This window comes from Anneissia japonica, unplaced genomic scaffold, assembly GCF_011630105.1.
Source record: "Anneissia japonica isolate Jap-2015-1 unplaced genomic scaffold, ASM1163010v1 scaffold288046_len260376_cov104, whole genome shotgun sequence".
Taxonomy (NCBI): Eukaryota; Metazoa; Echinodermata; class Crinoidea; order Comatulida; family Comatulidae; genus Anneissia; species Anneissia japonica.
Window position 1 is genome coordinate 132,846 of NW_022747398.1, and position 13,149 is coordinate 145,994.

At 34.8% G+C, this 13,149-nt stretch overlaps 1 protein-coding gene across 1 annotated transcript in view; it reads right to left on the minus strand.

Annotated features, from left to right (window-relative positions):
* LOC117120468 overlaps window positions 1-13,149 on the minus strand; it is a 77,036-nt gene that overhangs the window by 58,549 nt on the left and 5,338 nt on the right. Inside the window, exon 2 of the mRNA XM_033265492.1 lies at window positions 12,315-12,629. Within this exon, the coding sequence (XP_033121383.1) occupies window positions 12,315-12,629 (315 nt within the window). The remainder of the gene's footprint in view (window positions 1-12,314; window positions 12,630-13,149) is intronic.

The window sequence follows — 13,149 nt, forward strand, 5'->3', positions numbered from 1 at the left end:
GAATGAAATTATTAGAGGAGGACACGTAAAGGAGACAGAGACAGAGATAGAAAGATAGAAAGTAAACGTTTTATGTTTACATTATAGAGTCAGACCTTTTTGTATATTTAATTGATTGTGATATACAATAAAACATAACAAGAAACTGCATAAAGTCTACTGAGTATAATTCGAGTTCTAATCTCTCTTGCGAGTCAACATAGACCCCAACACGACAATACTGTCGAGTACCCGATTTGCAGTTTTGACAGCAGCAACACACTGTTTGCTGGATTTCAAAGATTTATCAATAATAGCACCTAGGTCTTTTTCCTCCTTAACTTCCTCAAGAACAATGACTTCTAAATCATAATTAAAATTAGGGTTATTATGACCTAAGTGCATTTCTTTGCACGTGGATACATTAAAAAGCATCAACCAGTCCTGACACCAAGTAGACAAATTATGTAAGTCAGCTTGCAATTTCCTTGCAGCATTTCCAGTCGAGACAGTTCGAAACAATTTAGTGTCATCTGCATATTTCAAGACAAGTGAATCAACAACGGTATCAATGTCATTAACAAATATAAGAAAGAGCACAGGACCCAAAACTGAGCCCTGGGGTACACCATTGGTAACTGATTCCCAGAGTGACTTCCTACCATTAATCACTACTCGTAACCGATGCGATAACAAATTTTGTAACCAGAGACCCAAATTACCAACAATATTATGATCAAAAACCTTTTTAATCAATTTTACATGTGGCACTTTATCAAAGGCCTTCTAGAAATCCAAATAAAAGACATAAACTTGAAGGTCCTGGTCAATATACTTTGTAACCTTTTCCAACAAAAATAATAGATTTGTCAAACATGATCTCCCACGCCTAAAACCGTGCTGAGTTGTTCTAAGCAATGTATTGGAATCTAAATGGGTAACCATAGCATCCCTAATTCCATGACCTTACAAAGATGAGAGGTTAGGCTAACTGATTAGCAGATACACACCCTTTCCCTTTTTTTATAAATGGGGGTTACATTTTCCCTTTTCCTTTCTGATGGAACAAAATTTTCACAATAGAAAACTGGACGACATGAACGACAGTACAGTAGACTGAAATACGAATTACATTGACAATCATTTTCACTTAGGCCTATTCCTCAACGGTCCGTACCTCTTGTAGAACGCAGGTTGGTAAGTGTATTTAATACCAGGGCCGTAGGAACCGGGGGGGGGGGCATTTCCCCCCCCCCACTTTTTCCAAAGAAAAATGTTTTTGCATATCAACAATGACAAAACAGATGCTTTTGCTTAATGATACTTGGTAGCATCTATACCGTAATTTACACAATATTGCACATTACATGTGGTTAGATCTAGTAATTGGTATATTATAATGTATTAACATAAGATGCCATGAAAAACAGGTTTTAAAATAAAATAGGTACTCTTGCATACTCTTTGTTTCTCGTTGTTTAATTCATTTTTTTTATTAAAACATTACAAAACATATATAAAGTCATTTTACAGGAGGACGATGCCTATCAAATAACTTAATAAAAATATTCACTAAAATTCGTAAAATATCCGTGGCTACCGACTGCTTATTTGCCCCCCCCCCCCGCCACATTTCCAAATTGCTTCCTATGGGCCTGCATACTTAACCAAAAGGCCAATGATGTCCAGATTATGCATAGGCCTATGATTTGATATGCATTCAGCGGTTGTCAACAAACGATTTACAGCCATGGTTACAGCATGCACGCAAAGATCGTATGCGGCGGATACCCTACGCGGTGCTATTTACACGATTTTTGTTGCTTTTTCGCCACTGACGTTATGGTAAAATCGTATATAATCGCCGATAACTTCATAAAAAAATAGCCAAAAAACGATTTTAAAGTTGATTCTATAATTAATGGCATATCAAAAATCCACTCTAGAACAAAAAATTATTTTGCTAGTTCTCTTTTAAAATTAATTAAAAATCCCTACGGTAGTAGTAGTACAGTAGCAGTAGTATCTGCTAATACTACTAGCCTATAAAGACTATTCTCTATGAGGTCCTCTACTACTGCAAAATGTTATAACAACACCTAGTAGGGGTGTCAGGAAAAATAATAATTGCCAAATTACTTGCCAAATGCAGTCCACATAAGCCAAAATCAGTCCGCTGAAATTTACTTTGCTGTGCTCAGCACACTTAGACATCTTACGTCCGCAATACATTTTGGCGGAAAGAACGATTCCTTAGCTTTTTTCAGACGTGCCTAATGTTTATCTAGACAATCACAATGATGTCCATAGCTGAAGCCTGAATTTGCATACATCACCCTATATAACAGTTTAAGATCGGCATGTACAGTACAGTATTTGGGTTTAGCATAATAATAGTAGAGCCTTCGCGGTTAGTGAACATAGGAATAACAATAAGGAAAGATTAAGCTATGTACACAGATATATACTAGTTGTTATATTTTTAATATTGTTACAGTATATTTGCTCGTGTATATATATATATATATATATATATATATATATGATAGCATTCCTCCATGATAATATGTGTATATTATGTGTATTTAATATATATTATATACAGTATGTCCGAAAATCAACAATTACATGCATTGACAACATTTAATTTCAAATTAATATATAAATTTCAAATATATATATATATAACACTTTAGTGCAATAAAATGTTGAGTCTTTAACCCAGTATTACATGTTATATTTGTACTTATGGCGGCAGTCAACATGGCTGATATTGAGAAATTGATGGAAAATCCTACAGTGGATGATTTTAACGATTTAAGAAAAAACGATTTGTTAGCTGTAGCTAAAATACTTAAAGTGGACGTCAGAATAGATATGAAAAAACAGGAAATTAAGAATCTAATTGCAAGACACATGGTAAATGAAAAGATGTTTCATGAGAGTCCGATACAGATAATCCCACTGCAGCGCCTAGTTATAGCGAGACCAGGTTGCGAGAATAGGAGTTAACACTTCAGTTAAAACAGAAAGAGATGGAATGGGAGAGAGAGAAGAATGAAAGAGAAAAAGAGAGAGAAAACAGAGAAAAAGAGAAAGATGAAAGACAGATAACATTAGAGTGAAAAAGGAAAGCGCACGAAATTAAAATTAAGGAGATGGAGATGAAGATAGGAAAATCTTTCGAAGTGAGTGATACTGATGTAGGGTGGACACCTTTTGATGCCATGAAATATATTGGGTGCCCGTATTCCGTGAGAAGGAGGTAGATAAATATTTCCTGCATTTTGAGAAGATTGCAGGCAGCCTTAAATGGCCTAGGCAAGTGTGGCCTTTATTATTACAAAGTTTGTTGGTGGGAAAGGCACGAGATATATTTTCGGCCTTGTCAGTAAGTTGAGGAGGGTGGTGATTATGATAGAGTGAAAGGGGCCATCCTTAAAGCTTATGAGTTAGTACCCGAAGCGTATAGACAAAATTTTAGGAACTTAAAGAAAGCTGCTAATACCACTTTTGTTGAGTTTGCTAGAGAAAAGGAGCAGTTATTTGATCGTTGGTTAGCATCTAGAAATGTTAACAAAGATTTTGCCAAATTGAGTGAAATTATATTGATGGAGGAATTTAAAGAATGTATTCCCAATAATGTAGAGACATTTAAACGAACATCAAGTTGAAGACTTGAGTAAGGCCGCAGCTACAGCTGATGAGTATATATTAATCCATAAACAGAGATTTACTAAACATGATCAGGGTGTAAATAAACCCCATAATACTCCATCATCAAATCGGGAATAAGTTTGGGGTACCCATTCTAATCGTAACAATGGTAACTATGGCCAGAAACGATGGGGATCAGCTCCACAATGCGCTTACTGTAAGAAACGGGGACATGTTATATCAAATTGCTATCTCAGAAAGAATAGGGAATTTTTCCCTAATGCCTGTAGCGGATATCAATCCAAGTCCGAGTGGATGAGGCGGTATCAACCGTTTATTCCTAAAGGCTTTATCTCATTAGAGGGTGATAACAATCCTATTCAAAATAATATTATTTCGGGACACTGGTGCAGCCCAGTCAATGTTGTTAGAAGGGATTTTGCCTTTGTCTAGTAATACTGGATTTAATGTGTTAATACAGGATGTCGAGTCAGGATTTGTTAGCGTGCCGCTTCATGTTATAAACATTAAATCCGAATTAATTTCTGGATCAGTAACGGTAGGTATTAGACCTACTCTACCAGTAGAAGGCATTTTTTATTGCTTGGTAATGATTTGGCAGGGGACAAAGTAATTTTAAATCCCATTGTACTTAATGAGCCTACATAGTTAGAGAACCAGAAAAGGAGGATATTTACCCTGCATGTGCTTTAACGAGAGCACAAAGTAAGATGATAGAAATTAATGATAATGTCAGTCCTCTGATGATAGGGAAACACCCTTATCATACAGAAACGTTAGCTGGTTACCTGTTAGCGGTGAAAACACATATAATGTTGTAGGCCCAGATAAAGGACTCAAACTACTTGTTAGTATGGAAAACCATATTAATGAACAACAGAAAGATGAACAACTTAATGAGTTAGTTAAAAGTTAAATCTTTGGAGGCCGATGAGTTAGAGACGCTGGCCGTTGCTTACTATAGAAAGGATGGAATTTTAAAGAGAAAGTGGAGGCCACCCGATGAAAAGGTAAATGATGAATGGGCAGTGGTTAACCAAATAGTGGTTCCACAGATATATCGAAATGAAGTTATTAGTTTTGCTCATGATACCCCTATGGCGGGTCACATAGGTGTTAACAAAACATTTAATAGACTGCTAACTCACTTCTACTGGCCCAGAATAAAACAAGATGTTAGGGACTATTGTAAATCCTGTCATGTTTGTCAGGAGTGGGTAAACCCAATCAAAAAGTGCCCAAAGCGCCTCTAAAGCCTATCCCTGCATTCGAGGAACCATTTAATAGAGTTCTAGTCAGGGAATCAATATTTATTAACGATAATGTGTACCGCTACCAGGTTTCCAGAGGCCATTCCCCTACGAACCATTAATGCTAAAAACATAGTAAAGGCATTAACGAAGTTTTTTACATTGGTGCGTCTACCTAAAACGGTGTACGGTAAGAATGGCCCTGGAAAAAATGGCCCCGGAAAAAATGGCCCCGGAAAAAATGCCACCGGAAAAAACGGCCCCGGTAAAAATGGCCCCATATGACAGGTAGGTAAAAATGGCCCCAATAATCAAATTCTGTATTAAAACTGATTTTCTTGAGTCAATATATGCATTTTTTTATCTTCAATTTAGTTTTTAAAAGGAATCTAACATCAAACAAATTGCCATTTACATTTTACTTTTTGCAAGAATTGATATTCAATGATAAAATATTCAAAGATAAATAAAAAGCAATGAATTACACTTTTTATTTTTTTTTCATTTAAATGTTAAAAAATAGCAACAACATAATCAATAAATCAACATAAATCATGCATTTATTAATACTAAAATAATTTACTTGTGGCCGATTTCACGGTAGGGGAATCACAATTTTCCAGACATTCAATCTGTGTATTGGTAAACCCCACACGCAGTGGGTTAGTATGAACATCAAATTATTATTTTTTTTTTTAAAGAAAAAGAGAGTTCTACAATCATAATTATATGGTTTAGATGGGGTTTGCAGTGTGTGTAGAGGTTTGTGGTGTATTTGCAAGTATTTTTTCATTTAAAAAAATCTAAATTTTACCCAAAAAATAGTTGTGAATGTATTTAATTTTCTTATTGATATACCAAGTCAGTCAATCACAATTGAATTGTTTGATTTTCTACAGTGTGTTTTGGGAGGTTTGTGGGATTTAGCAATACCACTTAATACTACCATAATCACCCTACCCTCACAATCACACGCCATTTTAATTCTTAGCATAATTGCCATGCATAACTATATAATTCTAAGCCAATAGTAGGCACTTGGATTTAGTTAGTGATGAGTAAAAACCAAGTATGCAACTAAATTAGTTGCTTAAATAAATGTATTCCTAATTATTCAGTTTCCTTAAAGCAATACTTCTTTGAATAAATTCTAAGCAGACAATTTATTGCTAAGTTTGCGAGAAAGTAAGCCTCTCCCTTTTTCCATACATGAACTTGTGATTCAAACACACAATTGATCCACATGCTTTAACTACTGTTTATAACATGTAAAGTTAATTCATTTGATATTTAACAAAAGTGAAGTTTATGGTTATCTATGAAAGCATATTTTTGTAGTTGAAGTACTGTATACTGTATGTCATTCCTCTACTTTGTTAGTGAAATAACGTTTTTAAAACTTTTATTTCTAAAAATGTTATTTAACGGCCATTGTTTTTCGATTATCTCTAAGAACATTATTTGCATCTGTTGTAATTGTTAAAAAACAAATGCTTTTAAAGAAATAAAAAAAAATCACATATTGATCTCAGTTCAAAGGAAAAAATAAAACTTATTTCTAAATTTAATTTACAATTTTCACCTATAAACCTCTTAATTTCACAAAAGAGTGGATTCTTTCCAAACAAATACATCCTGTCTAATATTGTGTGTTTAGATTAGATCTTTTGCTTTAACTTTGGAAATTGAGATCATTTTAGATACTATTTCTGTATAAACTAATTTTTTTTTTTCATATTACTGTAAACCTAATGGGTTTTAATAAATTTACTCTGCACTACGGAATTTCCAATAAAAAAAAAAAATTAATTAAAAAGACCATAGATTAAAAATAAGTAAGGCGTAACATATTTTTAATCTCTGTTAAAGCAACTATTTTTACATAATGAAATTTAGTAAATCAAATTATTATTAGTGGCTTTTATTTATTAAATCAATTAAGAACATAATCTCAAAACAAAATTTAATGACTAGAAAGATCGACGTTTCGGGTCCATCATGGAACATTTCTTAAGATCAAGTAAATTGAAAAAACTAAAAACAAAAATACCAAGCAGTGACAGGAAGTAAGTAATTAATTTACATATCAGTAGGGCCTACAGTGTGTGGAGCCACAGTGGAGCTAAGCAATAATTAGCCCTTCTTAGCAGATTAACTAGATAAACAGTTTGGCCTTGACTGAATCAGTTTGTTTGTTAAGTGTTTCAGTTCTTTGATCCAAAGCATTTCTTTAATTAAGCAATCAAACTTGGATTTGCACTTACATAAAATCATTTCTTATTTAAAATAGAATTATTTAATCAATCAGTAACTTGTGTTTTTTTTTAATGAAATTAATGATTTTCTTTAAAAAAGATGCTACCCAAGGCGAGACATTTTTTATACCTTGTTTGACGAACTCGCTGACTATTGTACATTACTGTACTGTATATATGTATTCCTACTCAAAAGTTTCTAATAACTAATTTAACAGCATCTTTTTTAGCGCATGCAATGTTACTATTTTTTAAAAGTTGCTTTGTAAGTTACAGTATTGTAACAAAAACTAATTTATTTTAGTTCTCAAATAGGCATATTCTTTATGTTGATTTATTAATTAAATTTTTGCTACAGGGTATTTTACAGCATTTATTTTTTTATTTACTATTAATTTTTTTTTCTTGAATTTTATAATTGAGGGCCATTTTTTATTTCTTTATTAAATTCTTGCTTATACAGTATTTAAATATTTGAAGATTAAAAAAAATATATCATTTCTATTACCGAATTTTTCATTGGGGCCATTTTTACCTACCTGTCATATGGAGCCATAATTTTTCCGGGGCCATTTTTTCCGGGGCCATTTTTTCTGGGGCCAATTTATCCGGGGCCATTCTTACCTACATTCACCTAAAACAATCCAGTCAGATCAAGTGTCTAATTTTATGTCAACCTTGTTTCAACAAGTCATGTTTACTCTAGGGATTGTTCAATTCAAATCCACTCCATATCACCCACAATCACAGGGGGCATTGGAACGTTTCCATCAAACTTTGAAAACAATGATTAAGTCATACTGTATGGAATACGAGAAAGATTGGGACGAAGGTGTACATTTGCTTTTGTTTGGAGTGCGAGAGAGTGTACAGGAATCTTTGGGATTGAGCCCGTTTGAACTTGTGTTTGGACGAACGATGCGGGGACCATTAATGATGTTGAAGTAGAAGTGGTTAGACGAGGATGAAAACATAAATTTGTTAGACTATGTGTCAAATTTTAAAGAGCGCCTAAACAAGACATGGGAAATAAATGCAAAGTCAAGATAGAACGAAACAATGGTACGATAAAGATGCTAGAGGTGAACAAGTGTTAGTTTTTCATTGAAAGCTATAGTTTCAGTGGGCCTTATGAAATTGAATCTAAGTTAAATGAGTTGGATTATGTCGTGAAAACGCCAGGAAGGCGCAAACTAAAGCGTGTGTGTCACATTAACATGCTTAAAAAATATGTTAAGCGTAGTGATGTTGATGTAGCCAAGCCGGTTAATACAATGACTATATATGATACATACAATGACAATGATATAATTCATGATCAACATTGTAATAATGAAACTAATGTGAATGTAAAGAAGTCTGATACAGTTAAAGATAAGAGTAATGAAAGTGATGTTAGACTGAAGAATAAATATGTTCTATCTAATTTGGATCAGAAATTTTGTCATTTAAATGACGGTGAGCGAACAGAGTTGAAGACTATAATTAATAAGTTTGCACATTTGTTTCCAGATATTCCGACTAGGACAACAATACTGTCCCATGATGTAAATGTGGAGGGTACAACTACAATTAAACAACATCCGTACCGAATTAATCTTATTAAGGCTACACATTTGGACAATGAAATCAAATACATGTTAGTAAACGACATTATCGAATCCAGTAGTAGTGAATGGAGTTCGCCATGTATTTTAGTACCAAAACCTGATGCTTCATATCGTTTTTGTACCGGTTTTAGGAAGGTCAATGACGTAACTAAGACGGACTCGTATCCCATAGCTAGAGTGGATGACTGTGTAGATAAAATAGCAATGCTAAATATGTGAGTAAGTTTGACTTACTAAAAGGCTATTGGCAAGTTCCCCTGACTGAAAGAGCCAAATAGGTATCGGCATTTGTAACTGTAGGGGGCCTATATGAATATAAAATGATGCCATTTGGTATGAAAAATTCTCCAGCAACCTTCCCAAAGATTAATGAACAGAATTACAGCTGTTTAGATAATTGTGAGTGTTATTGTGTACAGTGACACGTGGGAAGCCCATGTAAAACAAATAGTGGCATTGTTTACGGTACTCGTTTATCTGATGCAAATCTAATCGTTAATTTAATCAAGAGTAAATTGTGTTATGCTACCGTAGAGTATTTAGGACATATAGTTGGTAATGGACAGGTGAAACCACGTATGGCAAAAGTAGACGCAATAGTAAATTTTCAAACGCCAACCACTAAGAAAGAGGTTATGAGATTTCTCGGCATGGCGGGATATTATCGTAAATTTTGTCCGAACTTATCCACTCTAACGAAAAGGCGTGTGAAGAAATTTGTGTGGAATGATCAATGCCAACAGTCATTTGATAACATCAAAGCTATCTTAATAAACTATCCTGTGTTAAAAGCACCAAACTTCACGCAGCCTTTTAAGATTGCCGATGATGCTAGTAATGTGGGAGTGGGCAGAGTGTTGTTACAAGAGGGTGTACATAATGTTGATCAATCCATTGCTTATTTTTCGAAGAAATTTGATTGCCACCAACGAAACTACTCTACTATAGAGAAAAAATGTTTAGCTTTATTGTTAACATTATTGCATTTTGATGTGTATGTAGGTTGTACAATTCAACCACTTGTGGTGTATACTGATCACAATCCTCTGACATTTATTAATCGCATGAAAAATAACAATCAGAGAATATTAAGATGGAGTTTGATTTTACAGTCATAAAATTTGGATATTAAACACATCAAGGGAAAAGACAATGTCATCGCTGATGCATTGTCGCGAATTTTGTAGAGAGAAACTCAAACGTAAAATGCTGTAACTCACTGATATCTTTTTAAATAATTTTGTTTTCAATTTCTTTTGGCCTACTGTATTTAATATTGATATGTACTGTAGTCACACGGTTTACTTTTGTGTACAAAAAATGTTTGTCGCCTCAAGCTTTTCTGTTTAGGGGGAGGTGTTATGTGACAGTATTTATTACTGTGGGACAATATTTAATATTACTGTAAAGTAAAAGCTTTCGCCAATTTTTTTTTTTTTTTGGGTTCAGAAGGGAGGTGTTAGGGTAGCCCAAAGGCATACTCATCCCAGATTCTTTCTATAACTGATAAGACCTTCTGCACAATCATGGTCCGATAATTAATGTGACTGTTTCCACAAGCAAGGTCAGATTTGGCCAGACACTTGTCTGGATTACATAACCTTACTGCCTTTGTGCTGGCTTTTTACCACCATGGTGAATACATGTTTATGTCGTTAGGGTGTTAATATGTATAGGCAGAAAACATTGAAGTGAAGTAGTTGGTGCTCAGATCCGGAACAGGCAAGACCTGGGATATGTGATGTTGAATAAAGATACATAGAAATATAAAGGCAGTAGTTCGAGTTCATTGTTATATTGCTGTCTCTTATACACATCTAGATGTGTATAAGAGACAGGTTGAAGACTATAATTAATAAGTTTGCACATTTGTTTCCAGATATTCCGACTCACTGTGCTGTGATTGGTTGACACCAAACCTGTATAGTGTAGCACTGTAGCAGGCGTAGGCGGAACGTCGATTTAGGCTAAGCCAAAACTAGTCCTGGCCGGACCAATATTATCCAAGGAGGAATGATTTTGGCGGCTAAAGTCGGTCCCCCGGACTAATAATGGAATCGGTCCGGGGGACCGATTCTGGCCCGGACAATTTTTGGCGTGACAGGCCTCCTATACCACCCATGTGCAATTGCATATGGGTACCATGTGAGAATCCCATATGCCACCCATGCACAAATGCATGAGGGTACCATGTTGGCCCCATATGGTTTCTCTGAAAGATGTGGGCTCCACATTAAGGGCTAGTCCATATGGTACCCATGAGATGGGAAATATAGGTTCCATATTGGCCCCAAATGGGTTATATCTGGGCTATGGGCTAAACCACATAGGCCCCACATGGGGCTTGGGTGCAGAATCTGGAGGTTTCCTCAAGGATAGCCCATATGTTATCCATATGGGTCGGGAAATATAGGTTCCATATGGGAAACCCATATGCTACCTATGTAAAAATTCATGTGGGTTCCATATGGGCCCTAAATGGTTTATATCTGGGCTATGGGTTAAATCAGATGGGCCCCACATGGATCTTGGGTGAAAAATCCGGAGGTTTCCTCAAGGATAGCACATATGGTACCCATATAGATCTGCATATGGGCACCATGATATGGGTCCCTTGTGGGCTTGTTACATGGGTAACTATATATATTCATACAAAAACGTTTTGTTGCAATTATGTCCAACTTTGGTGCTTCAAACCCGTATTTCTGGAGGACTATTCTCAATAATACCTCCATGATGAGATTACGCAACCTTAATTCAGGCAATAACGACGTCACATCGCAGATTTGTATACTTCATTAATTTTTGGCAGGTTTGCAGTAAGAACATACAAATCAATAAATTACCTAATGAAGCCGATATTTTTAATTCCAAATTTGGCACATCTTTTTATGATGATTTGGCATATATTTTATGATGATCCTAAAACGGTATATTCCAGCTATATTTCACAGGTCCTTTAAGTATGTTATAGGTGACGCAATTTCCTTCCACAATATTTCGTGTTTTTTTTTTTACTTTGGTGACGTCATCATGGTCAAAATGAAGGTTTTTCTGGCCCTCTCCTACTCTTTCTTTCTTTCTTTAAATCTTTGACGACCCGAGAGAGGGTGACAGACTTGATACTTAACTGCATTTTGATTGCCATGGCTATGTTATTTTTCCATAATTCATACTTTTTAAGCACAGAGAGATTTCTTTTACTTGAGAAGCAGATAACCTAACTCGTCCTAAGTGACGAGTTCAAGCCTAGTTATATTTGTAAATCTTTTATATTATATAAAAATCATATTTACTTAATACCTCAAGAATGATGTATTAAGTAATAATTACCGTATATTCTGATCTCAAAACAAACTTCTTGTAAACTGTTTCTTTTAAATACGTAACCCCTTAGCCTGAGTTGCTTCTTTAGCCTTTGTTTAGGGTAATTGTCAATAAACAAAAATACATGCCCTAAATAATCTATATATTATGTTTAATTATATATATATATATATATATATATATATATATATATATATCTGTTTATAAATTCATACCTTTATGTAACGACAATTTCCATTGGTCTAGGTTAACACCAGAAAGTAAAATCCTGGCAAACATGTTCAACAACTTTCCACTTCTGTGTATTTGTCGAAACTTCTCCAGATCAGATAACTGATAAAATGAGAGATGGAATCTGATACAACCATTATCAATTTGTCTAAGGTCCGCTCCCATTTCCTTTAGAACAACTGTTAGTTTCTGTATTTGATCGAATGCATCTTCGTAAGAATCATAAGTTATGCTAGGATCGTTCTCCAACAACGTCGCCATTAAACGTAACAAACCAAGACAGTAGTTTACTGTTGAATCTAAAATTAACAAAAATTAATACATAAAACTGTGGAAGTTTAAGAAGGAAGATATATATAAATTTAATGGCAAATGGGATAAACCCATAAAAACAACGAGCAGCCACATAAATGCAAATAATGATAATATAAAGTTTAAACGGAACAGTAGAGAAAATCCGATCAAGAATTTCAAAACAAACTAAATATCCACTGGAAAAAATCCCAATATCTGCAGACGGATCCGTTTCGGCCTTCTAGGCCTCATCAGTGCAGCTAGGGTAAAGATGAAGACCAAACGTTATGACCAGCTTGAGCAGGGCCTAGGCTAGCCCGACGTTCAACTGCAGCATCGCTAATGAACCGTCAATGCCAAACCAAGACAGTATATAGATACAGCCCAGGTGTGGATGCAAATATTGGAACAAGAGCTATGCGCCTACTTGATTATGGAATGTTATGGGGCGGAAGACTGTTCCAGTAAACACAGAGTATATTTTGTCATCCTAACGCGTCTTCTACGTGAGTATATATATATATA